The sequence below is a fragment of the Giraffa tippelskirchi genome, chromosome 10, assembly GCF_054371585.1.
Source record: "Giraffa tippelskirchi isolate mGirTip1 chromosome 10, T2T-mGirTip1v1.2.pri, whole genome shotgun sequence".
In the NCBI taxonomy this organism is placed as follows: Eukaryota; Metazoa; Chordata; class Mammalia; order Artiodactyla; family Giraffidae; genus Giraffa; species Giraffa tippelskirchi.
Genome location: NC_137284.1, coordinates 139,090,636 through 139,116,843, shown reverse-complemented (window position 1 = coordinate 139,116,843; position 26,208 = coordinate 139,090,636). Strand labels below are relative to the sequence as shown.

The 26,208-nt window shown below is 36.3% G+C and overlaps 1 protein-coding gene across 9 annotated transcripts in view; it reads right to left on the bottom strand.

The window, feature by feature from the left end:
• MKLN1 (muskelin 1) overlaps positions 1-26,208 on the bottom strand; it is a 384,259-nt gene that overhangs the window by 47,046 nt on the left and 311,005 nt on the right. For all 9 annotated transcript variants that reach the window (XR_014067647.1, XR_014067648.1, XR_014067649.1 and 6 more), the window contains 2 exons: positions 22,715-22,936; positions 20,031-20,160 (listed from right to left, as the gene is read on the bottom strand). Coding sequence is in view for 6 of the 9 variants with exons in the window: in XM_081537099.1 (XP_081393225.1) it covers positions 20,031-20,160; positions 22,715-22,936 (352 nt within the window). In the remaining 3 variants the exon portion in view is untranslated. The remainder of the gene's footprint in view (positions 1-20,030; positions 20,161-22,714; positions 22,937-26,208) is intronic.

Here is a 26,208-nt window from a genome sequence, read left to right as displayed (position 1 = left end):
TATGTCCCAACCTGCCTTTCTATTCTCAGTTTATGCATCCTATAAGAAAGCCTGCATGCATATAAGCTTGCATCCTGTAAGAAAGATTGCAAAACTGTCAGTCAGAGTCTGGTTAAAGTGAGACGTCTATTGAAAAAAAAAAAGAGACATACAATGCACAGGAAATCACTGTCAACTACCTTTTTTAACTGATGTAGTCCTTTATTCATAAATTTTAATGTTTAGACAAGAATCACACGATAATATGAGAAAAAAAAATCAGCAATGTAAACAGAGGGATCTAGATGAACAAACAGAACAACAAGAAAAAATAAATCACAGAAAGGAACAGAACTCTTGAAGAAAAAACACAAACTCATTATCCTTATAGAAAGTAAAGAAAATATTACATGTGTAACACAAAAATAAACTTCCATAAAAAAGAGGCATAGAGTATGAAAAGACATTAAAAAGTAAAACTATAACAGAAACTCAAATAATAGAATGAAAACAAAATGTATATAATAAAAACAAAGTCAGTCATTTCAAGATATAACTGATAAATTATCAGAATATATAGCATAAAGATATAGAAATTATGATTAAGATATAGAAAAATGTTAAGGGACACAGAAGATAAAGCCATGGAAGTAAAAAATTTGTCTGAAAAGTGCACCAGAAGGAGAAATAAAATAATGTAGAAAAAAGGAATAAATAAAACTTTCCTGAACAGAAGAAATAAGTGGGTGTTCTGTTTGAAAGAGCCTGGGGTGCTAAGCACGTGTGTGCGTGCACACACACACACATACATATCTCCTAGTGAAATTTCAAAAATTCAGGGATTAAAAGACACACACACACACACACACATACACATCTCCTAGTGAAATTTCAAAAATTCAGGTATTAAAAGAAAATTCTAAAAGCTTCCAGAGAGAAAAAGTAGGTTATTATATACAGAGGAATAAGTATCAAACTAACATTAGACCTCTTATCAGTAATAAAGAATGCTAGGATACAATCAAGCAATTAACTTAAAAATTTCTTGGAATTTAAAAAAATATGGAACTAAAAATTATATTTCCTGTTAAACTAGCAATCCCAATAGTGAGGGCAAAATAAAGGAATTTTTGGATCAGCAGATATATTAAAGTTTATACTGTTGACTGCATCTGAAAAAATTCTTCGAGGAGCTACTCCAACTAAACAAAAATGAATCCAACATAAAGAATGACATGGGATAGAAGAAACAGTGGCAGTGATATATGACACAGGAAAGAAATGGATGCTTGAAAGGAAATAAAGGCCCATTAGGTCTTAAGCACTGTGTGTAAGACATTTTGGAATGAAAAAGTTTTAATGTAGAACATTTTCTCCTCTGCAAGTCCAATCACAACACTTGAATTTATACAGTGCCCCTTCCCCCTCCCTCATCATATTTTCATGCTTAGAATTTTGATCCTAATGTTTTCCTTCAGTCAACAGTAAATTTCCTCAAGATAATTTGATTACCACCTCTCACCTCTAGATTTCTCATGTGTCTCGCTTTCAAATGGGTTTCCAATATGGGTCTTCATATGGTCAACTTCAAGGCAAAAATATCTGATAATATTTTAATTTACCATCATATGAAAATTAGGAGGATATAAATTGCTTGGTTCATAGACATTTTTCTTGAGTATTTTTAAAGTTTACTATTTTCTTCCATTCACTTTGCTGTTGAACTGATACCTAGCTATCTATCTTGTTCCCTACAGATCACCAACTCTTTCTCTGAAATCTTTCAGAATTTCCTTTATGTCTTTAAGATTCCCAATTTTACTTTAATAAATATATCTTAAGTATGTGTTCTCCCTTATTTTTCCCATTTAGCATACTATAAGCCCTTTCACCAATCTGAAGGCTTTTATCTTTTCTGAATTCTAGGACACTTATCTCTTCAATTATCTTTATTTCTTCAATTATTTCAATTCCTTAAAATTTCATTTTTGTCTTCTCCTGGAACTGCTGTTAAGATGTTGGTACTTGCACAGTTGTTCTCCATAACTTTTCCTTTTCCCATATATACAAGTGTTCTGCTTTCAAATTCTTTTCCCATTTAGGTTATTACTATTTACTGAGAATTCCTCTGTGCTAATTAGTAGGTCTGTTGGTTATCTATTTTAAATATAAAGTAGTGCGCACTTGTCAATCCCAAACTTCTAATCTATCCCTCCCCATGACACTGGCCCTTTGATAACCAAAAATTGGTTCTCTAAGTCTGTGAGTTTGTTTCTGTTTCATAAATAAATGCAATTTGTATCATTTTTTAAGATTTTGCATATGCGTGACATCATATATCTTTCTCTGACTTACTTCATTCAGTATGATAATTTCTGGGTCCATCCACGTTGCTGTAAATGGCATTATTTCATTCTTTTTAATGGCTGAGTAATAGTCCATTGTATATATGTACCAGTCTTCTTTATCCATTCATCTGCTGGTGGACCTTTAGGTTGCTTCCATGTCTTGGCTATTGTAAGCAGTGCTGCAATGAACACTGGGTGCTGCTCTATTTTGCATCTCTTCATCTTTATTTCTTTCTTATTTCTTCCTGGAAGAGTAGTCATTCTAATCTTTCAACTAATTAATTCATTCATATCCATTCTTTTTATAATATTTGTTGCATTCTTCATTTCAAATATATTTTTCATACCTAATATTTCCATTTGGTTCTATTTTTATGATCTTATTTCATTCTACTAATACGTGTTTTCTCATATCTTTATACTGATCACAGTTGTTTTAAATTCGTGGTTCACCTATTACAATAATCCGGCTTTAGATCATGTATGTTGTTACCTTACTAATTTCTTTAGGGACAGCTGCAATCCTCAAATGTTTAGCTTTACTGGTCTGTGAGATAATGTTTCTTAGGTATCAGCAATTCTATCAAGATATGTACTGCTGCTAAGCTGCTTCAGTCGTGTCGGACTCTGTGCGACCCCATAGACGGCTGCCCACCAGGCTTCCCCATCCCTGGGATTCTCCAGGCAAGAACACTGGAGTGGGTTGCCATTTCCTTCTCCAATGCGTGAAAGTGAAGTCACTCAGTCGTGTCCAACTCCCAGTGACCCCATGGACTGCAGCCTACCAGGCTCCTCCGTCCATGGGATTTTTCCAGGCAAGAGTACCGAGTGGGTTGCCATTGCCTTTCCTGAAAAGATATGTACTAGGGGTCACCAGAGGCCAGGCCTTAACTACCATTAGCACCAATAAGTTTAAAAAAACTGGAGGGAAAGAGTCATCAGGTAGATACTGAAGCATAGAAACTGAGAATTGATACATCACTTCCTTTTACTACCACACCTCTATGCAAGTATTTCCTAGGTTGAAACCCTTTGGAGGAAGTAGAAGGTAGTCTCCCTGGACTTGAAGGTAGAGAGAGGAAGAAATGAATTCCTGAGAGTAGATGGGCAGTCCACGTTCTGTTTTTATCAGTCGTTCACTGCACTAGGGTTTCTGCATTGCCATAATGTTGTTCTCTGGATTCTGGCACTAGCAGTATGGGCTACTACTGTCAGTTTCCATAGTGAAGGAACAAGAATTAACTCAAGGTATTTTAGTGGAGAGACTGCCTGTGTCTCAGAGTTCATGGAGGCCAGCTGCCTCTCCTTTTCTTTTTTCAAGACTGATTTTGGGGAAGGGAATCAGCAGCTTATGTTAGTTAGCTATGTTGGCAGAAATACTTTTCATTTCATAGCATTCTATATTATTCAAATTGCTTTATTAATTATGCATATCACATCATTTCTATAATAATTTTATAAAAATAAAAACTAGTCTAACAAAAATGGCATTATCAAAAACTAAAAAGACCTAAAGGTCAAAACTAAGAAAGAAGTTTTCTGTCCAACATGTCATAATGATTAATTCTGTATTAATTCTCTTCCTAAGAAGAAAACAAGCCTGTCTTGAAAAGATTTAATAGTTTCTAATGGGTAGTATCCACAGGAGGGGCAAAGGACAGAAGATCTGCAACATACAATATTTTAAAGCATTTCAGATTCAGCTGCTAAAAAGTGACTGAATGCCAGGAACTTTAACCACTCTTGAAAAACGGACTCACAAAGAAAAATTAATCAAACAGATCAGCAAACAAGATCATATGCTAGTCAGGAACACATTTTGAAAGGACACTTGTCTGAGAAAATAGAGAATAAGAATTGCACAACATACAACTATTATTGCCAACCTGTTATTTTTATAGTTTTTCCAAGAAATTACAATGATAATCGTTCAACTCTACTATTTTTTCATTAGCATCTTTAAAACTTGATAGAATAGATAAAAGAGAAATCAAGTAAAATATTTTATCTGACAGGCCGACTCACATTTTTTTTTTCTCTTTGATTTACCTAATAGATTACCAGAATTTGTAATACAAGGAAACCTTACAGGGAGGATAAAAACATAAAAAGCTATTTCAATTTCTGAGAAAGACACTTTTTTCATTCATGAACTAATCTGAACTCTATTTTTGCTTCATGATCCAATGCACCTACATTTTCATTATTATTACTTTAAGACAGGAAAAAAAAATTTTCAGAACTGCCACAGAAATATGAGCTTCCCTTGTGGCTCAGACGGTAAAGAATCTGGATGCAATGTGGGAGACCTGGGTTTAATCCCTGGGTTGGGAAGATCCCCTAGAGAAGGGAATACCTACTCCAGTATTCTTGCCTAGAGAATTCCATGGACAGAGGAGCCTGGCAGGGTTGTAAAGAGGCGGACACAACTGAGCGACTGTCACAGAAATATGAAATTTAACAAAAACAGGTTTCCACAAATTCTCTATTTGTTATAATATTTTCAGCTTCAAGTAACAGAAAACCTGAATAATTATAAATTTGTTCCTAAAATAAATTTTTGCAAGTACATAGTTCCAGAATGGTTTCAGCAATTCAACCAAATATTAATGCTAGGTTAACATTCTCAGAATTCTCTTGGTTTTCCACTCTTTTCAAGTTGCCAGTACCAGCTCTAAGCATCACATTGTCTTATAAAGTATTCAAACCAGACAGGGAAAGGACTCTTTCAGCATGTTTTCTTCTGGAAAATAGTTTTTGCAAATGTCCTCCTGGAGCCTTTCCTTGTGTTCATTGGCCAGAACTGTATCACGTGGAAGGCAGGGAAAATGAAATAATCTGGCAAAGGATAAAAATGACTATTTTAGAATAATCACTATTCAGCTCCTGGGGTTAGGCAACTTGTCAGTAAACAAAATCATGGTTTGGTTAACAAGAGCTAATGATCATAGGGTAGCAACTGACAGTGTCTGCCACATTCTTTTCTTCTAAATCTGGGACATTTAAAGTGTTGAATGAGATCCTACTCAGTTTCAGTAGTAGCTCCAGTTTAAAACGTCTACTATGTACTTTCATTGAAATTGATTTATTGTGTTAGTTTTAGGTGTACAGCACAGTGATTCTTTTCTCTGCAGATTATATTCCATATGTGCTGTGTGCTCAGTCATGTTCAACTCTTTGTGAGCCCATGGAAAATAGCCCACCAGGCTACTGTGTCCATGGGATTTTTCAGGAACAAATACTGGAGTGGCTTGCCATTTCCTTCTCCAGGTAGTCCATTATGGGTTATTATAACATATTGGACACAATTCCTGGTGTTATACAGTAAATCCCTGTTGCTTATGTGTTTATAAACAATAGTTTGTATCTGTTAATCCCTTATTCTTAATTTGTCCCTCCTTCCTTCTCTCTTTAGGTAACCAGAAGTTCATTTTCTATATATATTCATTTGTATTATTTTTTTAGATTCCACATACAAGTGATATTATATAGTATTTGTCTTCCTCTGACATGTCACTAATCATTATATGCTCTAAGTCCATCCATGTTGCTGCAAATAGCAGTATTTCATTCTTATTTTATGGCTGAGAGGAGCCTGGTAAGCTACATTTAGTCCATGGGGTCGCAAAGAGTCGGACACGACTGAGCAACTAACACACAAAAATATTTATACACACACAGACACAGTTAGCCATCTTCTTAGGTTAACTGTCTGTTGACGGGCACTTGGGTTACTTTCATGTCTTGGCTATTATAAATAGTGTTGCTCTTAACACTGGGGTTCATGTATCTTTGCAAATTAAAGCTTTTACTTTTTCCAAATATACACCCAGGAGTGGAATAGCTGGATCATATGATAGTCCTATGTTTAGCTTTTGAAGTAACCTCCATATTGTTTTATATAGTGGCTGCATTGATTTACATTACCACCAACAGAGTACAAGGGTTCCCTTTCTTCCACATCCCCTCCAACATTTGCTATTTGTAGACATATTGATGATAGCCATTCTGACAGGTGTGAGGCAATACCACACTGTGGTTTTGATTTGCATTTCTGTAATAATTAGCAATGCTGTGAATCTTTTTGGGCTTCCCTGGTGGCTTTGACGGTAAAGTATCAGGAGACTTGGGTTCGATCCCTGGGTTGGGAAGATCCCCAGAAGAAGGAAATGGCTACTCATTTCAGTATTCTTGCTTGGAGAAAGCATGGACAGAGGAGCCTGGCAGGCTACATTCATAGGGTCACAGAGTTGGACACGACTGACTAACAGCCAGTTAGCCATCAGAATGTCTTCTTTGGAAAAATTTCTATTCAGGTCTTCTGCCCACTTTTTGACTGGGTTGTTTTTCAACATTGAGTTGTATGAGCTGTTGGCATATTCTGGATATTAATTTCTTGTTAGCTGCATCACTTGCAAATGTGTTCTCTCATTCCATAGATCTTTTCATTTTGTTGACCATTTCCTTTGCTATGCAAAACCTTTTTAAGTTTGATTAGGCCCCATTTAGGAGGCCTTACAAATAGCTGTGAAAAGAAGGGAAGTGAAAAGCAAAAGAGAAAAGGAAAGATACACTCATTTGAATGCAGAGTTCCAAAGAATAGCAAGGAGAGGTAAGAAAGCCTTCCTTAGCAAAGAAATAGAGGAAAACAACAGAATGGGAAAGACTAGAGATCTCTTCAAGAAAATTAGAGATATCAAGGGAAGATTTTATGCAAAGATGGGCTCAATAAAGGACAGAAATGGTATGGACCTAACAGAAGCAGAAGATATTTAGAAGAGGTGGCAAGAATACACAGAAGAACTGTACAAAAAAGATCTTCACGACCCAGATAATCACGATGGTGCAATCACTCACCTAGAGGCAGACATTCTGGAATGTGAAGTCAAGTGGGCCTTAGGAAGCATCACTATGAACAAAGCTAGTGGAGGTGATGGAATTCCGGTTGAGCTATTTCAAATCCTGAAAGATGATGCTGTGAAAGTGCTGCACTCGATATGCCAGCAAATCTGGAAACCTCAGCAGTGGCCACAGGACTGGAAAAGGTCAGTTTTCATTCCAATCCCAAAGAAAGGCAATGCCAAAGAATGCTCAAACTACCACACAACTGTACTCATCTCACACGCTAGTAAAGTAATGCTTAAAATTCTCCAAGCCAGGCTTCAGCAATACGTGAACCGTGAACTTTCAGATGTTCAAGCTGAATTTAGAAAAGGCGGAGGAACCAGAGATCAAATTGCCAACATCCACTGCATCATCGAAAAAGCAAGAGAACTCCAGAAAAACATCTATTTCTGCTTTATTGACTACGCCTAAGCCTTCGACTGTGTGGATCACAATAAACTGTGGAAAATTCTGAAAGAGATGGGAATACCAGACCACCTGACCTGCCTCTTGAGAAACCTGTATGCAGATCAGGAAGCAACAGTTAGAACTGGACATGGAACAACAGACTGGTTCCAAATAGGAAAAGGAGTACGTCAAGGCTGTATATTGTCACCCTGCTTATTTAACTTCTATGCAGAGTACATCATGAGAAACGCTGGGCTAGAGGAAGCACAAGCTGGAATGAAGATTGCCGGGAGAAATATCAATAACCTCAGATACGCAGATGACACCACCCTTATGGCAGAAAGTGAAGAAGAACTAAAGAGCCTCTTGATGAAAGTGAAAAGAGGAGAGTGAAAAAGTTGGCTTAAAGCTCAGCATTCAGAAAACTAAGATCACAGCATTCGGGCCCATCACTTCATGGGAAATAGATGGGGAAACAGTGGAAACAGTGGCTGACTTTAATTTCCTGGCTCCAAAATCACTGCAGATGGTGATTGCAGCCAAGAAATTAAAAGACACTTATTCCTTGGAAGGAAAGTTATGACCCACCTAGACAGCGTATTAAAAAGCAGAGACGTTACTTTGCCAACAAAGGTCCGTCTAGTCAAGGCTATGGTTTTTCCAGTGGTCATGTATGGATGTGAGAGTTGGACTATGAAGAAAGCTGAGCGCCGAAGAATTGATGCTTTTGAACTGTGGTGTTGGAGAAGACTCTTGAGAGTCCCTTGGACTGCAAGAAGATCTAACTAGTCCATCCTAAAGGAGATCAGTCCTGGGTGTTCACTGGAAGGACTGATGTTGAAGTTGAAACTTCAATATTTTGGCCACCTGATACGACAAGCTGACTCATTGGAAAAGACCATGATGCTGGGAAAGGTTGAGGGCAGGAGAAGAAGGGGACGACAGAGGATGAGATGGTTGGGTGGCATCACCAACTTGATGGACATGGGTTTGGGTGGACTCCGGGAGTTGGTGATGGACAGGGAAGCCTGGCATGCTGCGGTTCATGGGGTCGCAAAGAGTCGGACACGACTGAGCGACTGAACTGAACTGAGACATCAATTAGAGTTAGGATTTTGCTTTTTGCTTGTCAGGTCTTAAGTGACACCTCAGTGTCATTTATTGCATAATCTATTTTCCTTCACTCACTGGAAATGCCACTTTACTATATACTAAATTCTCATATGTAATTAGGTATATTTTATAGTATCTGTTGTATTCCATTCCATTAATCTGCACAAAATTGTAGCTTTCTAAATACTTTGTAGTAGTACATTACCTTTCATTTTCGAAATTGTCTTTATTGTTCTTGAATGTTTGTTTTTACAGGTGAACTTTAATTCACATTTACTATCAAATGAGCTAAATTCTTTTTTTTTTTCTTTAACTTTTGGCTGCACTGGTTCTTCACTGTTTTATGCAGGCTTTCTCTAGTTATGGCAAGTGGTGGCTACTCTTCGTTGCAGTGCACAGGTTTCTCATGGCAGTCGCTTCTCTTGCTGTGGAGCACAGGCTCCAGGAGTACGGGCTTCAGAAGTTGTAGCACACAGGGTCAGTAATTGTGGCTTGCAGGCCCTAGAGCGTGGGCTCAACAGTTGTGGCACATGGGCTTAGTTGCTCTCCAGCATGTGGAATCCTCCCAGACCAAGGATTGAGCCCGTGTCCCCTACACTGGCAGGCTGATTCTTATCCACTGCCTCATCAGGGAAGTCCCAAATGAGCTAAATTTTATATTGAAAATATGAAATACCTTTATAAGCTTATAACTAGCAAAAACACCCCTGCAAGAGTGAAAGGGGGAAGTTATGGAAAGTTATTACCACCAGTAATGTTGAGAAGAAAAAAAGTACATAATCCAATTTATCAGAATAATGGCACACCTAATACAAAAGATGCTAAACAGAAAGCAATGAAGCCTAGTTACATTAAAAATAGGCATGCCCATCTCCTAACTAATCTGTGTAAATGACAGCAAAACATTAGTTTCAGAGTCTTCTCCATACTGCTGAGCTGGCCTTATTTAGTTAACTGGTAAGGGTAAAAGAGAGGGAAATGGCAACCCACTCCAGTGTTCTTGCCTGGAGAATCCCAGGGACGGCAGAGCCTGGTGGGCTGCCGTCTGTGGGGTCGCACAGAGTCAGACACGACTGAAGCAACTTAGCAGCAAGAATAAAAGGGTCAAAAATAGAGGAACTTACACACACACACACACACAAAGATTAAAGAAAAACAAAACACCAATGTCAATACGCACATTCCCAGGCTGAAAAATCAGTAAGATTTTGCATTTAAAGTTTTCATGAAAATATGTTTATAGATAAATCAAATCTTGCAGACATGACTAACACAGCCCTCATTTTTTATTTTCACAGCCTGATAACAGCAAAAAGGAACAAAATTTAACTGTCAAAATTTTGGAGCTAGATGATGAGCCTTTAAGATCAACTGGTCCAATCCCCTTGTTTTCAGATGAACAATCAGGTCCAGAGAAATTACACAATTTTGCCAAAGCTACAGAAGGATGAGTGGCAGACCCAGATGAAGAAAGATCAAATCCTCTGATTCTGAATTCACTATTCTTTCAATTATAACAATCTGCCACTATGGTTAGGACAGAATGGAATAAACACTGGCAGATGTGGGAAAATAGAGTCGACAGAATTTAAGGAACACAACAAGTAAACACACTAATTACTATAGAACAGGAACTAGATGTTTGTAAGAGTTCTGTATCATCAATGTCCTATTTAGTATCTGGCAAATGATGAAGACACAATATATGTTTGTTACCTTGAATAAAAAAAACAGATATGAGAAAGTAGTTCCATTACTGTCAGCTGAGTTTCTAGAGCAAACCATAAAGTTCTGGTTGTGTGACAGATCTTCTAAACATAATTTTCAATTAGTGTTAAACAGAGCTTACATATGGGAAGTCTGCTAAACCCCCTGTGTTCACAGACCTATTGCCAAAAGTTATTCAGAAATAAACTCAAATTTGTGATGTGCTGAATTTTGATGTAATTATGTATGTGTTAGACACAATACCAGTAAATCCTTTTTTTCTAAGCAGCTGTCAATCCACTGATTTAAATTGTAATTTCCTTCTAAGGAAAACATAAAACTGTTATACTCTAGTTAAAAAAATTAAGAGTTGAAAAAAAAAAACCAGTTGATGTTTCTTCAGATCTTAAAATGCTAAATCTGAGTTAATTCATTTAAGTAATTATAAATAGCAATCATTTAAGATTTTACAGTATCTGACACAATAAGAAATTATAACAAGAAGCAGTAATTTTATAACTAGATATACTATCTCTAATTGGTGGTCTCAACAGTTCATACAAATTTCTTCTATGACTGTAAACAATACAATTTGAAGCTAACATAAAAGCAGTTTTAATCAAATAACTCACATTACTGAATCACAGAAACATAGCAATTACGTGTTAAGTCCACCTCAAATTATACTAATTAGCTATAATAATGTAACAGGTTTAGAAGAACAGTTAATAAATAGAATGTTTAAATATACTACAGAGCATCCATATAATAAAATTGGTATTTTCTAAGAATACTTAATAATATAGAAGTTTAAATAGTACTCTGTCTTGTCCTTAAAATGACTCTGAATGGCTTACAAAATAAGTAATTATCTAGTAAGATAAAATTAAAATTTAAACAGACTTATAAAAATCAGCTAAAAGTAACTATGGGATGACAATACACATACCATAGTTCTGACATGAGGTCTTCTAATGGGTCTAACTTAAGCCAGTGAAAAAAATTTTAGACTAAGAGTACTGAAAAAATTGAATACTCTTGTAAGAAATCCTGAATAAAGTCTGTGTATTTCAGCAGTTTTTTTTTTTCAGGTTTTGAAAAGCAGAGTCAAGATTATACTGCCAGATGAATATTCAGAATCATGTTAACAACTAAGGTTAAAACAATATGCTCTAATCCCTAACCTGGGTTTGAGGAGTTAAAGAATTTCAGGAGACAATGCTCTATAAACTAAGATCTGAAAGATGAGCAAAAATCAGCTACACTTTGGAGGTAGGAGGAAAGAGTGACTTAGGTAGGGAGAACACTATGGGAAAAAACACAAACGCATGAAAAAATATGCCATCGATAATTAATATTCAGTGGTCATGAAAAAAAAAGAATTGGTGGCAAGGTGAGAGTGGATATCAAGAATGGGGAACTACCTAAGTTGAGGCATATCGTAAAGGAATCTGTGAGTTAGGCTGAGTTTAGACTTAATCTGAGGGCAAAGAAGAACAATTAAAAAAAAACATCTTAAGCAAGGGAGAAAAAAATGATCAGGTTTATATTTTTAAAAGATTTTCTGGGAATCCTGGGGTGGTCTAGTGATAATGACTTGGAGTTTTCACTGGCGGGGGTCTGGGTTCGATCTCTGGTTCGGGATCTAAGATCCCACAAACTGTGTCACATGGCCAAAAAATAAGGGTATTTTCTTATCTTATTAGTACTAATCAAAAGGTAAGGAGTTAATCTACTTCTTTTTCTTCCCTATGCACAACTATAAGATCCATGAAGTCAGAGCTCTTATTTATAGTTTTATCCCTAGTGCTTAGATTATCTGGCACCTAGAAGGTGACCAAAAGATATTTGTTGAATAAATGTTAAAGTATAAGGTTCTGTACTTAATTGGTAACACAGAAACAGTTGCATTCTGCTCAAAGTGTGAAGAATGGGTTGGGGGAGGGATGGGATACACAGGAAGAAGAACACTAGAGACAGAGGTCAAACAGGTGTTGGCAGTCCAAACTAGTGAAATAGCAGTGAGAACAGAGAGAAGATGGAGGTAAAACTAATATGACTTGATTACTGGATAGATCAATGAACCTGTAGGCAGTATTGACATACACTTGTGAAAACTGAGGTACCCAACAATAACATCAGCCCAAACTAGTGTCAATCCACGTCTACTCCTAGAGTGGCTATAAATGAGATACCATTTTACTTAAAATATAATTTGGGTCACTTATAGAAGTGCAAAATAAGGGGTAACATTAAGTAATCTGTCCAGGCTTACTTTATTAAGGACTGAGATAGGCTCTGGAGAGCTAGAAGAGTGGTTCTCAATCCTGGCCACCGTTTAGAAGCCCCTCTTAGGGGAGGAGTGGAGGATGTACCAGGAAGACAGACAAAGAGAGAGAAAAAAGGGCACTTAAAGAAGGGAGCAGAGAAGAAGGGGAAAATGGGAAGGAAGAGAGAGGAGTAAAGGTAGGAGGGATGGAAGGAAGTGATCTAAGGAAAGGAGAAAGGGAGAGATGGAAAAAATAAGAAAGAAAAATGAAAAGAAAGTAATTTCAGTTTCACTCTAATATGCCAGCAGAGCCAGTGAGGTTTCACAACTCTAAGTAATAATGGCAACAGTTTTAGGCAGGTTCTAACCAGATGCCCAACTCTGCCATAAAAATCTTCAGTTAAAGGATATACACATAACCTTTGGACAATGTAATTTACAGGCATACTGTCATTATTAAACACTTGGAAAATGTACATTTAGACAAAAGAATGATATTTTCAAAACTTTAATCAGATCAAAACTCTAGCATTCATTTTCAGCAACACAGATGGACCTAGAGATTATCATCTGAAGTGAAGTAAATCAGACAGAGAAATACAAAAACCGTAAGATATCACTTACATGTGGAACCTGAAATACGACACAAACAAACTTATTTACAAAACGGAAACAGGCACACAGACAAAACAAACTAATGATTACCAAGGGGAAAGAATGGGGGTGGAGGGATAAAGTAAGTATTTGGGATTAGTAGATACAAATTACTATATGTAAAATAGATAAATAACAAGGTCCTACTGTATAGTACAGAAAACTTTACATTCAGTATCTTATAATAACTACAATGGAAAAGAATCTGAAAAGAGAATATATATATATACACACATAAATATGTATACATACATACTCAATTCAGTTCACTCGCTCAGTCGTGTGTGACTCTGCGACCCCAAGGACTGCAGCACGCTAGTTTCTATAGTATGTGTGTATTCTTGGCAAGAGGTGGCAAGAATATACACATACTATAGAAAATTAAATCAACTGTATGCCAGAAACTAACAGAACACTGTAAATCAACTACACTTCAATTAAAACAACAACAAAAAAGCCCTTAGCATTAAACCTTTCAATAACCTTCTATATTATTTAGGGGAAAAAACCCCAAATTTCTTGTATTTGTACCGTACAAGGCACTGAATAATCAGGCTTAACAATTTCTCCAACCTTACTTCACATAACTTGCCTCACCTTCGATAAAATGATAGTCATTAAAGCCTATTTACTGTCATAGTGCATTTTTTTTTGCTGAATCTTTACCACTATCACTTCGCCACTTTTTCCTTTTAATCTCAGGGAGTACTTTAGTATGGTCAAGAAAACAAAAAACAAAAAAACCTTTGCACCTCAAAAAAACAAAAACCCTTCTCTGCATCTCAACTTCTAAACCCTTGCTGTATCATTATCTAGTTGAATATTAATGAGATAGTACTTAGCTAGGTTCAATTTTTCTCATAAGTTCAATAGTTCATAAATTAGAACTATTTATTGCCAAATTCAGACTTAAATTGAATAAAGTAGGGAAAACCACTAGACCATTCAGGTATGACCTAGATCAAATCCCTTAGGACAGAGGTTCGTGACATTGTACAGGAGACAGGGATCAAGAAAATCCCCATGGAAAAGAAATGCAAAAAAGCAAAATGGCTGTCTGAGGAGGCCTTACAGATAGCTGGGAAGAGAAGAGAAGCGAAAAGGAAAGGAGAAAAGGAAAGATATTCTCATCTGAATGCAGAGTTCCAAAGAATAGCAAGGAGAGATAAGAAAGCCTTCCTCAGCGATCAGTGCAAACAAATAGAGGAAAACAACAGATTGGGAAAAACTAGAGATCTCTTCAAGAAAATTAGAGATACCAAAGGAACATTTCATGCAAAGATAGGCTCAATAAAGGACAGAAATGGTACGGACCTAACAGAAGCAGAAGATATTAAGAAGAGGTGGCAAGAATACACAGAAGAACTGTACAAAAAAGATCTTCACGACCCAAATAATCACGATGGTGTGATCACTCACCTAGAGCCAGACATCCTGGAATGTGAAGTCAAGTGGGCCTTAGAAAGCATCACTACGAACAAAGCTAGTGGAGGTGATGGAATTCCAGTTGAGCTATTTCAAATTCTCAAAGGTGATGCTGTGAAAGTGCTGCACTCGATATGCCAGCAAATTTGGAAAACTCAGCAGTGGCCACAGGACTGGAAAAAGTCAGTTTTTGTTCCAATCCCAAAGAAAGGCAATGCCAAAGAATGCTCAAACTACCGCACAATTGCACTCATCTCACATGCTAGCAAAGTAATGCTCAAAATTCTCCAAGCCAGGCTTCAGCAATACGTGAACCGTGAACTTCCAGATGTTCAAGCTGGATTTAGAAAAGGCAGAGGAACCAGAGATCAAATTGCCAATATCCGCTGGATCATCGAAAAAGCAAGAGATACCAGAAAAACATCTACTTCTGCTTTATTGACTATGCCAAAGCCTTTGACTGTGTGGATCACAGTAAACTGTGGAAAATTCTTAAAGAGATGGGAATACCAGACCATCTGACCTGCGTCTTGAGAAACCTGTATGCAGGTCAGGAAGCAACAGTTAGAACTGGACATGGAACAACAGACTGGTTCCAAATAGGAAAAGGAGTACGTCAAGGCTGTATATTGTCACCCTGCTTATTTAACTTCTATGCAGAGTACATCATGAGAAACGCTGGGCTGGAAGAAACACAAGCTGGAATCAAGATTGCCGGGAGAAATATCAATAACCTCAGATATGCGGATGACACCACCCTTATGGCAGAAAGCGAAGAAGAACTAAAGAGCCTCTTGATGAAGGTGAAAGAGGAGAGTGAAAAAGTTGGCTTAAAGCTCAATGTTCAGAAAACTAAGATCATGGCATCTGGTCCCATCACTCCATGGGAAATAGATGGGGAAACAGTGTCAGACTTTACTTTTTTGGGGCTCCAAAATCACTGCTGATGGTGACTGCAGCCATGAAATTAAAAGACGCTTACTCCTTGGAAGGAAGGTTATGGCCAACCTAGATGGCATGTTTAAAAGCAGAGACATTACTTTGCCAACAAAAGTCCGTCTAGTCAAGGCTATGGTTTTTCCAGTGGTCATGTATGGATGTGAGAGTTGGATGGTGAAGAAAGCTGAGCGCCAAAGAATTGATGCTTTTGAACTGTGGTGTTGGAGAAGACTCTTGAGAGTCCCTTGGACTGCAAGGAGATCCAATCAATCCATCCTAAAAGAGATCAATCCTGGGTGTTCATTGGAAGGTCTGATGTTGAGGCTGAAGCTCCAATACTTTGGCCACCTCATGCGAAGGGTTGACTCATTGGAAAAGACCGTAATGCTGGGTAGGATTGGGGGCGGGAGGAGAAGGGGATGACAGAGGATGAGATGGTTGGATGGCATCACCGACTCGATGAACATGGGTTTGGGTGGACTCCGGGAGTTGGTGATGGACAGAGAGGCCTGGCGTGCTGCAATTCATGGGGTCGCAGAGAGTCGGACATGACTGAGCGACTGAACTGAACTGAACTGATGCTTAGCAACTGGCCTTAGGGTCTAAATCAAGAATAGCCATTAGGAAAGCCACTCTGAATATTCATCAGAAGGACTGATGCTGAAGCTGAAGCTCCAATACTTTAGCCACCTAATGTGAAGAGCCGACTCATTGGAAAAGACCCTGATGATCAAAAGATTGAGGGCAGCGGAAGCAGGTGGCAGAGAATTAGATGGTTGGATAGCATCATCCACTCAATGGACATGAGTTTGAGCAAACTTTAAGAGAGAGTAAAGGACAGGGACGGCAAGCTGCAGTTCATGGGGTCACAACGAGTTGGACACAACTTAGCAACTGAACAACTATAATCCATCAGAACATTATTTACTAGGTGGATTATAAGCACTCTGAGAGACCATGATCATCTAGTTCCAATGTATCCCTAGTCTAGCATGAGCCAGCATGTAGAAGTTTTTAACACATACCTATCAAATCAATTACTATTTTCACTACCTTTTTTTCAGGTAGAGCTGTGTCAGAATTGTAGAGGATTATTACCTCCATCTTCCTGGTAATTTTAATGGAAAATTAGACTAAGTTTTAAAAGCTAGAGGAAATCAAAGATTAAATCATATACCTCCACATTATCCTATGGTAGTAGAAAATAAATGAGTAAACAGGATAGACAATTTTAGACATGATAAATAATGTTATTAGTCATTTCTTAGAGTATTTCTTTCTATGGAATTTCAGTCCATGGAATTCTCCAGGCCAGAATACTGGAGTGGAGCTGTTCCCTTCTCCAGGGGATCTTCCCAACCCAGGTATCCCACAATGCAGGCGGATTCTTTACCAGCTGAGCCACAAGGGAAGCCCATTTCTTTCCATAGTTTTACATAATATCAGCACCTACCGAATTCCTGTTATTGTAGACAAAGAATTTTACTACACTGATGCTATCTTCCCACTAAATTCTATCCCAATTTTTGGTTAAATTGATTTTAGTTTTTGCATTATTATGAAGAGGGGAATACTGCTCATTGTAGAGCCAAAAACTGTACTATGATGATGTCTGCTTTTTAAAAATATTTTCTTTTCCTACTGTGTTCCTATCCTCTTATATCAGATATTACTGATTAATACCTTTTTTATTTCAGTTGCTTAAACATCTATTTAGTCTATTTTTATCTTTTATCTACTTTTAGTCAACCCCACTTTTTGGTGAGGAGGAGAGGTCTATTTTCCTATGTCCTCCTGCTCCAGTATGAACTGGGTGCTCATACATTTGCTGTGCAGGTATCATGTTGGGATGGCCCTTCACTGCTTTCCTGTGTTAGATTCTCTTTTCCTCAGTTCTCAGAATGTTTTCTTTTTAACTACTTTTACTCTCTTTTGTTAGTATATGTGACGTACTAACTTCCGAAAAAGAGTGCATTAAAGATCTATCATTTTTTAAATCTTGTGTGGCAGACACTGTTAACTGCATGATCCAATAGCCATTTCCAAATTCCGTACTCTGTATACTATACAAAGACTGGAAAAGCTAAATGCTTGCTTTCCCAGACTCTCCTGAAGCCAGGTTTCACAGTTCTAGTCAATGAAATGTCAGTAGGGAGCTTTCTGGGCACATTTTGCTCTCCTTCCTTTTTTCCTATCTGGAATGAAGACATGATGTTAGAGGTCTGTCAGTCAACTTGCCACCATGAGGTTACCACCAGTTAAAAATAGAAAAACAGATCAAAAAGAACCTGAGAGCATTTATGACATTTCTCAAGTCACTACATCAGTCCCAGATTACCTACATGTGGATTTCTCATCCTGTGAGAGAAAAGATGACCGATTTAAGCCATTCTCTTGGTTTTCTGTTACCTGCAAACATATACATACCCCACTGATAAACCTGGTATATCTGAAAATACCATTTCTTCCCTCTTGTTTCTTTGGTGTTTGGCTAGAAATAGAATTCCAGGTTGATGATAATTTTCCCTCAGAATTTTTAAGATCTTGTTTCCCCTTATAGCTTCCAATGTTGCTGAAAATTTCTAGCATTCTAAGACCTATTTCTTTGAATGTGACCTCATTTTACACTGGTAGCTTTTCAGATATTCTTTTTATGACTGATATGTAAAATTCCACAATGAGCAATGATGTGTCATCTGACTGAGAAGGTTTTTGTTTTTATTTTTTTTTTAATTCAAGGTACTGACATCGCAAAGGGCCATTTATAAGCTGCAGACCAATACTTCTCAGTTTAGGGAAATTTTCTGTTAGTCCTTCGTTTTATAATCTAGTCTCCTACATTCTCCTTGCTCTCCATAGTTAGAGAAACTCTTATTAGTTCAACACCGGACCTCTTATACTGATTTTCTAAGGTCCTTATTTTCTCCAATTTCCACCATCTCTGTCTCTTTGTCTATTTCTCAGGAAATGTCTTACAACTCTTCTACTTTTTAACAAAATTTATTTCCAAAAGGTCTTTCTTAGTCTCTGGTCTTTCATTGCATCCTATTACTGTTTTATGGATGCAATATCCTTTTCTCTAAGAAAATTGATCTTGATCATTAACTGACAGTTCATTTACAGTGAAGAAATAAAATTTAACTGAAAATAGCATGTGTACAACGGGGAACACCATAGGGGAACTGGGCCATGAAAGTAACCACTGTACTGGGGGCTAGCCAGAAAGATCAGATATTTTAGTGGGGGCAGGTATCTCCAAACAATGGTATCTGGAAATCTTTTCTATGAGGCCACATATTTCCTCTAGAGAAGGTGATACTAAACTTCTGTAGAAGACACATGCCTAGTATCCTAAGAGCAGAGAAAGGGTTAGAAGTTCCACTAATCAGTACATGGACTTAATTCTCCTACTTTACACCCTGTTTTCTCTGCTTCCACAGAGCCTCTATTTCCCCAGGATATGAAGTTCTAGCCTCTGCCCAATAGGAAGTATGGGAGAAAGATCCTGAGGGTCAGACTGCCTCGCATGTACTTTTTTATTATGGTGTTAGCTTTTGTTTTTGGTTTTTTAAATGCTTCCTAAATATAAGCAACTATTATAAATATATATATAATAAATAGTAAAAGGAAAAGCAAAAACAAATAGATAAAAGGAAAAGCAAGCTAATCTAATTTCTTACTCTATTGCTTTAATTAGGCACTTTAAACCACTGAGTCTTAAACAAATATCATTATTTTGTGTATACTAAATGCAGGCAAAGTGACTACTAAGCAGGGTAACTATGTAAGTTGTCCAAAATAAGACACTTTTGAGAATGAATGGGACACTATTAATAATTATGTATAAACTGGGATTATCTCAATCAGGAGAATAACTTTCTGGATGCTGAGAGTGTAAAGTTATAAGGCATTACCAATGAACAATGTGAAATCTTCCCTCAAGAACAAAGACATACTCTACTATATGTGCCTAACATATAAGTCACCTTAGTGAAAATGGAAGGTGGAAAGAACTAGCAAATACAGGATCATATGGTTTTTAAAAGTTATTAATTCTTATAATCACCCTTCACAAGTACACATATAAATAATCCCTTTACAAATCTGCATATAATTCATATAGCATTTTCAAACAGATTGAATTAAATAATTTAGCTGGTAGAGACTTTTTTCCTCTTAATCAGAATTACTTCGATTAAACAAATGGGAAAAGCATTAAGAATGGTTAGAAAGAAAAGCTAACGGGTTATAGTCTTCTACCTGAAGTAATTAAGACAAGAGAGAAGAATCACTAATTGCCTTACCCATTCCAGAGTCTTTCTTGGTACCATCTGATATTATGTCCACATGATCAGAATCCACATCATAACTAAAGAAATCATTCAAATAGGTCTTCGATCGCTGGCCACCAAATACATATAAGCAACGATTTTTCTGTAAAATAAAAAAAAAAGAGAAAGAAGAAAAAAAGTCATTTTCACAAAGAATTCAGAATAATTCTTTTAAAATTTAAGCCTCTAGAGAAGTAATTTATGAGAGATTCCATGCAGTGAAGTACTTACTGTACTGGTATAAAGTGGAAAAGGAAGCTCTGCATATACTGCTAAGGGATATCGCTAGGATATCTTATTGAGGTAAAAAAAACAACAAGGTGCAGAATAATGCATATAGGGTGCTACCTCTGTGTATGGAAGGAGAAAAAGGAATGTATGTTCTGTTTGTTTCTTTCTTCAAAAACAAACAAAGGAAACTAATACTAGATAATTAGCCACAGGGAAAGGAACAGAACAGAAAGACAGGGATAATAACCATATCTCTCCAACAGCATACTGACAGTTTTGCCTTGAGAACTATGTAAATGTTTTTACTTAATTAGAAAATAAAATTAAAAGAAAAATTAATGTCTGAAATTTGAAAAAAAAAAGAAACAAGTAAGCCTATATACAAAACTTATTTACAAAGATACAATTGGACACATGATCATGCAGACAAGTAGTAGTATTTCTAGTGATTTTAATTCTTGTTTTTTGACTACCTATCCCTAGTGGGCTATATCCTAAACAGAAAAATAATCAGAAAGCAATCTTAAACAGCTTTCAGTGATTCTATTAGCTTTGCTATTCAGTAAACTATTATAGAAAGAGCAAGTAACACATCATCATCAGGAAGTAGGATTTTAACCATAAAGCTTCACAAAAACAAAGATATAAAATTTTAAATTCTATAATCTTAAATTTAACTTGGATATATCAGTATGAACTCATTATTTTTTTTTCTCTTACTAAAAAAGACATATGTATATATGTGTGTGTATATATCCAAAGGTATACTGGGAGATGGGTACTCCCACTGGTCAAAGATGAGAAAGATTAGGGAATCAAAAAGAATAATGACATCACTGAGTTAAAAACATCAAGTATATAAAAATCCACGAGTTTATTTATTTATTTATTTTTTCCCACGAGTTTATAATAATACTTATGAAAAACTCATTGGTAAATTTTGGAGCCGCAGCTCATTAAAATGAAAAGATGATAGAGGCAAAGAATAAAAATATTTATATTACCTATCCTGTGTGGTTTACATATTAGAGTAGCCAATTAGTTAATGAGGATAAGTTTTTATAGCAGAATCAGTTAATAAAGAAACAAGGTATTTAGAAAAATGACCAGTTATCAAACCCTACTAAAATTTAGTCTATGACTATCAGTGACTGCTAAAGCCACTAGATAAAAAGTTGACAGGAAACTTAATAATTGATCAATCAGGTTGATAACACCTAAACCCACCTGAACAATTTTAACATCACCAAAGTTGTGACAACTACATATTAAATGCTCTTTATATTTTATAATCGGACCAGCTGTGAAGTATACTTGCAACTCCCCTTTTGGCCCACCCAAAAAAGGAGAGGAATCTAAAATTAAGCCTCCGGATCTAAATACCAGCTCACAGGAAATATGGAAAACAGAGGATCATGTTAAATGACACTATGATAAAAATCAGTCAAACTGAGAACATGGGAAATTCCAAAGCACACATGAGACTTACTTAAACAAATAAGCAGTATACAGAGGAGAAAAAAAAAGGAAGGGGGAGTATTCTCATGGATTAAAAGAAATTTAAAAGCTATTAACAACCAAATGCAATACACAGACCTTTTCTGGATCCTGACCTAGATAAACCAACTATGAAAAGCATTTTTCAGCATGGCAGGGGAAAAATGAGTGCAGTATTAAACGATATAAAGAAATTATTTTTACTTTGGTTGGGTTTCATAATCATACTACAATTATGTTTTTAAAAAGTCTTTATCTGTTAGTGACACACTATGGTACTTATAGTTGTAATGATACAATGTCTGGAATTTGCTAATACCCCAACACAATAAAATTTAAGAATAGACATAGAAATTGTTGCAACTGGTAAATAAGTACGTAGGAATTTATTATACTGTTCTGTCCACTTTGGTATATGTTAAAAATCTTTCATAGTATACTTTTAAAGTTTTGTTCATAGCAGGAGCCCATGTTTTCATTATAACACTTGAAAAAATTAAATGTCTGTATGCTGGTTTTTGCTGATAAATTTTAATTCCAATTCTATGGAGTCAATTCTTAATTCTTTGCACTTAATGGAGAGTAGCAAAGGGGAAAATAAAAACATTTAATAAATCAACCTTCTAGATACGAGGAGAAAACAGTAAGTAGAAAGGTATGTAAAAAAGAGAAATAGCTACAACATATAAGCAGTGAAGTCAGTCATAAAAGTGGCTGAGATAACTACTTAGGAATTATTAGGCTGATAGGAAATATAATTAACAAACAGTTCATTGATAAAGGTAGTTTTGTTTTTCCTTATCATTGTCAACACTTATTTATTTCTAATGAAGTTTTGCTCTCTTCAGAAGAATTTGATTGCCTCACTTCTTTTCCTATTGCGAGATACATGACAAAATAACATAAGACAATGTACAGAATATTCTTACTGAGTGGAATAGCATGCAGTGTCCTATCCGAGACTGGATGTCCTCAGGACCAGCATTACAGGAGTCCTCTCGAAGAAGTTTCCAGGTTTGACATTGACAGTTGAAAGCAAACAATCCACTGAATTGTGGTTCACTGGCTCTGCTGTCGTCTACACTGCCATTACATGTCAAAATTCTACCACCAAAGGTGTAGATCATATGTTTTTCCGAGTCCATACACATCTACAGAACAAGGCAACAGGTTGAATAGTTTTAGTCTGTTCCTGTCGTATGAGCTAAAATGAAACCAATGTGTGTAGTTTTAGAATCTAAAAAAACTGAACATTGTCTTAATAATACCAAGTATCATCCCTGATTATTATATGCACTTATTAATTTATTAAAATCCTGCTCTGCTCACCATGTGGAAGAGATTCAGGATGGATTTCAAAATACCTTTCCAGGTTTCCTTTTCTTTTTTTCCCCAGTGAGAATAAAATATGTTGGGTTAAGGAGTTTTATGCTTTCTTGAGCTGCATAATTTTTACCAAATAAACCAAGTAATAATTTAGTTACTGATTTAACACTGATCATAATCTGTGGGTAAACAGTGACCATATCCTCCTTATAAAAACTCCCTTTTTTCCATTCTAGTGCGTGCATGCTAAGTTGCTTCAGTCCTGTCTTGACTCTTTGAGACCTTATGGACTATAGCTTGCCAGGCTCCTTTGTCCATGGGATTCTCTAGGCAAGAATACTGGATTGGATTGCCATGCCCTCCTCCAGCGGATCTTCCCAACCCAGGGATTGGACTCACATCTCTTATGTCTCCTGCATTGGCAGGGTGGGTTTTTTACCACTAGTGCCACCTGAGAAGGCCTTTCCATTCTAGGCAAGCATTCTATTCCTCTTGCTACCATTTAATAAAAGAGAAGATACGTGAATAAGAGTGATGTAGCTTATTCATCATTTTGCATTTATTTTACAAAATTCTCCCAGTTATGTTTTTACCAAAACAAACATACAAAAAGACATTTGCAGCAATCCATCTTTGGGCTGACTTCTATGATATGATGAATCTTGCCTCCTTTTAACACAGTACTGTAAATTTAATTTTCTTTGAGGTATGTCAAGCAATTCATCTTCAAAAGCCAACCCTGACTCTTCCATTCTTTCAACTCAAGATTATTTTTACAAAAATATCTCTGAGAAAACAGCCATTGGTCACAGGACAATAAATAAGAAACAAATTCTATTTCAAAGAATACATAAGTACAAGTTGGTAATCAGAGACTGAATACAAGTGGCATTTATGCTTAAATAATAAATTGTATACATAAAACATCTATTTTTTGTTGTTGCTAAAGCACAAATACTAGCCATTATATGTTCAGTTCTCTCCTCCTATCAAACTACTTCTGCTGTTTATTATTTTTGGTATTGTTTTTAATTCAAAAACTAAATAATTATAAAGCTTATTTTAAAATTAGTATTTCATCTCAAAAAGAAAAATTCTATTTTAGCACCTCCAAATCTTTACCTACCACTAAAGATTCACTCACTTGCCATTTCCCAGGTTTCTGGCAGACTTCTATAAATTAAAATGAAAATCTGTAATTCCCAAGGGTAACATCTTGGGGAGCACGGTTCAAAAACTACGATGTCATCATGTTCCTGGCACTTAGAAGAAAACTTTAATCTTAAATGATTATATCATGAAAAGCAATCCATTATATCCAAGCAATCCAATTATATCACGAAAAGCAATCCATACATTGCTGAGGGACACACATAATGTGAGCGTATTTTCATTTTCTTAAGTTCACAGATTCATACTCATTTTGTTCAGTCTTTGTTATCTAGCCCTTATGGTTCTACTTCATATGACTGACTACAAAGGGCGTTTCTCTTTCCTTTGGGGGATATTTAACTTTCTTTTTGATATGGCTATTCTCATTTGTTATCAGAGAAGCATAAACATCTTTATTTGGTAGCTCTTTCTTGCACAGCAGGCCAAACTCAAAGACAGAGGAAGATATTGCACTAGCTTATGATTCTTTCTCATTATCTTAGAACAAACAGGACACAAAATAGAAATAATTTTACTCCTTCAGCTTGGTTGTTCCTGGTAAGATACCTAGTTTCAATGAGGGTCGATTATCAAATAACAAGTTTTAATCACGCCAGGAAACTTTGCTGTTCATCAGTTTACGCTTTCCTTTTAATTTTTTATCTCTGAGAAATGTTTTGAAAATCCAATGGCTTATTAAACTATGCAATCCACAGTATCTCTTCCCTCAAGAAATCTTGAGTCTACTCTGTCAGGATAGGTATTTAATTTCTAAAATCAAATAAATAATGGAGAGCCACTTATTCCTCACACCTATCCCCAATTGTCTTTTAATTTGAAAGTATCTTATTTTACTTTATAACATGAACACAAGTTTGGCTAGAGTTAGGGTGGGTTCAAAATTAATTTCCTCCTCATAAAATCTGAAGAAATTATTATAAAGCTTTCTAAGTAGTGTTGTCTAACCCATTACCCTACCTCCCAGCAACATCCAAAAATCCTCATGTTAAACTGATTTTTGTGTATGTTGTGCATTTGTGCTCAGTCATGTCTGACTCTTTGTGATCCCATGGACTGTAGCCCGCCACTTTCCTCTGTCCATGGAATTTTCCAGGCAAGAATACTGGAGCGCATTGCCACTTGCTCATTCAGGGGGTCTTCCTGACCCAGGAAACAAACCCACGTCTCTCGTGTCTCCTGCATGGGCAGGAGGCTTCTTTACCACTAGTGCCACCTGGGAGTCTGATCCTTGCTTACCCTCGAAGGTAACCAGTTTTCTCTCTGTAACTTATAGGATTTTCTCTTTCTTGATTCTGAAATATCATTAAGGAAGTATCTAGGCAGGGATATTCTTTTTTCATTTCTCCTGATTTGTACTAGGAATTTCTTTCATTCTGAAAAGTATCTTTCTTCAGTTCTGATAATTTTCTTCATTTTTACCTTGAGTGGGTTTTTTGTTTGTTTGTTTGTTTTTTGGCTTCCATTCTCTTTCTATAACTATCAGGTGCATATTCGAACTTCAGGTCCTTTTCTTTGTTTAATTTTTCTCTCATAATTTCAGAGAGAAACTTAACAATTTAGTAATCATTTAGAGGTGAGGATGTCCACATTGCTTTTTAATCTATTTACCAAGATTTTTTTTATTTCGCTATCAAATCTTTAATTTATACTTTTTCTGTATATTTCCTTTTCATGGATGCAATAGCCTCCTGAATTGCTCTAATCACTTAATCTTAAAGATGTCTTCAGTTCACACTACAAGCTGTTTTTAAGTCTTAATTTGTTGAGTTCAGTATCTCATGTCTCACAGTACTAAATTATCTTCAAATATTTGGATTTGGGCATTACTGTTTTAGTCTTCTTCGTATCTGAGAATCCCTATTCATCTGCCTGTTGCATATACAGTCTACCTCAAGGGACTGGGTAGGGCAAGGTGAGACATAAT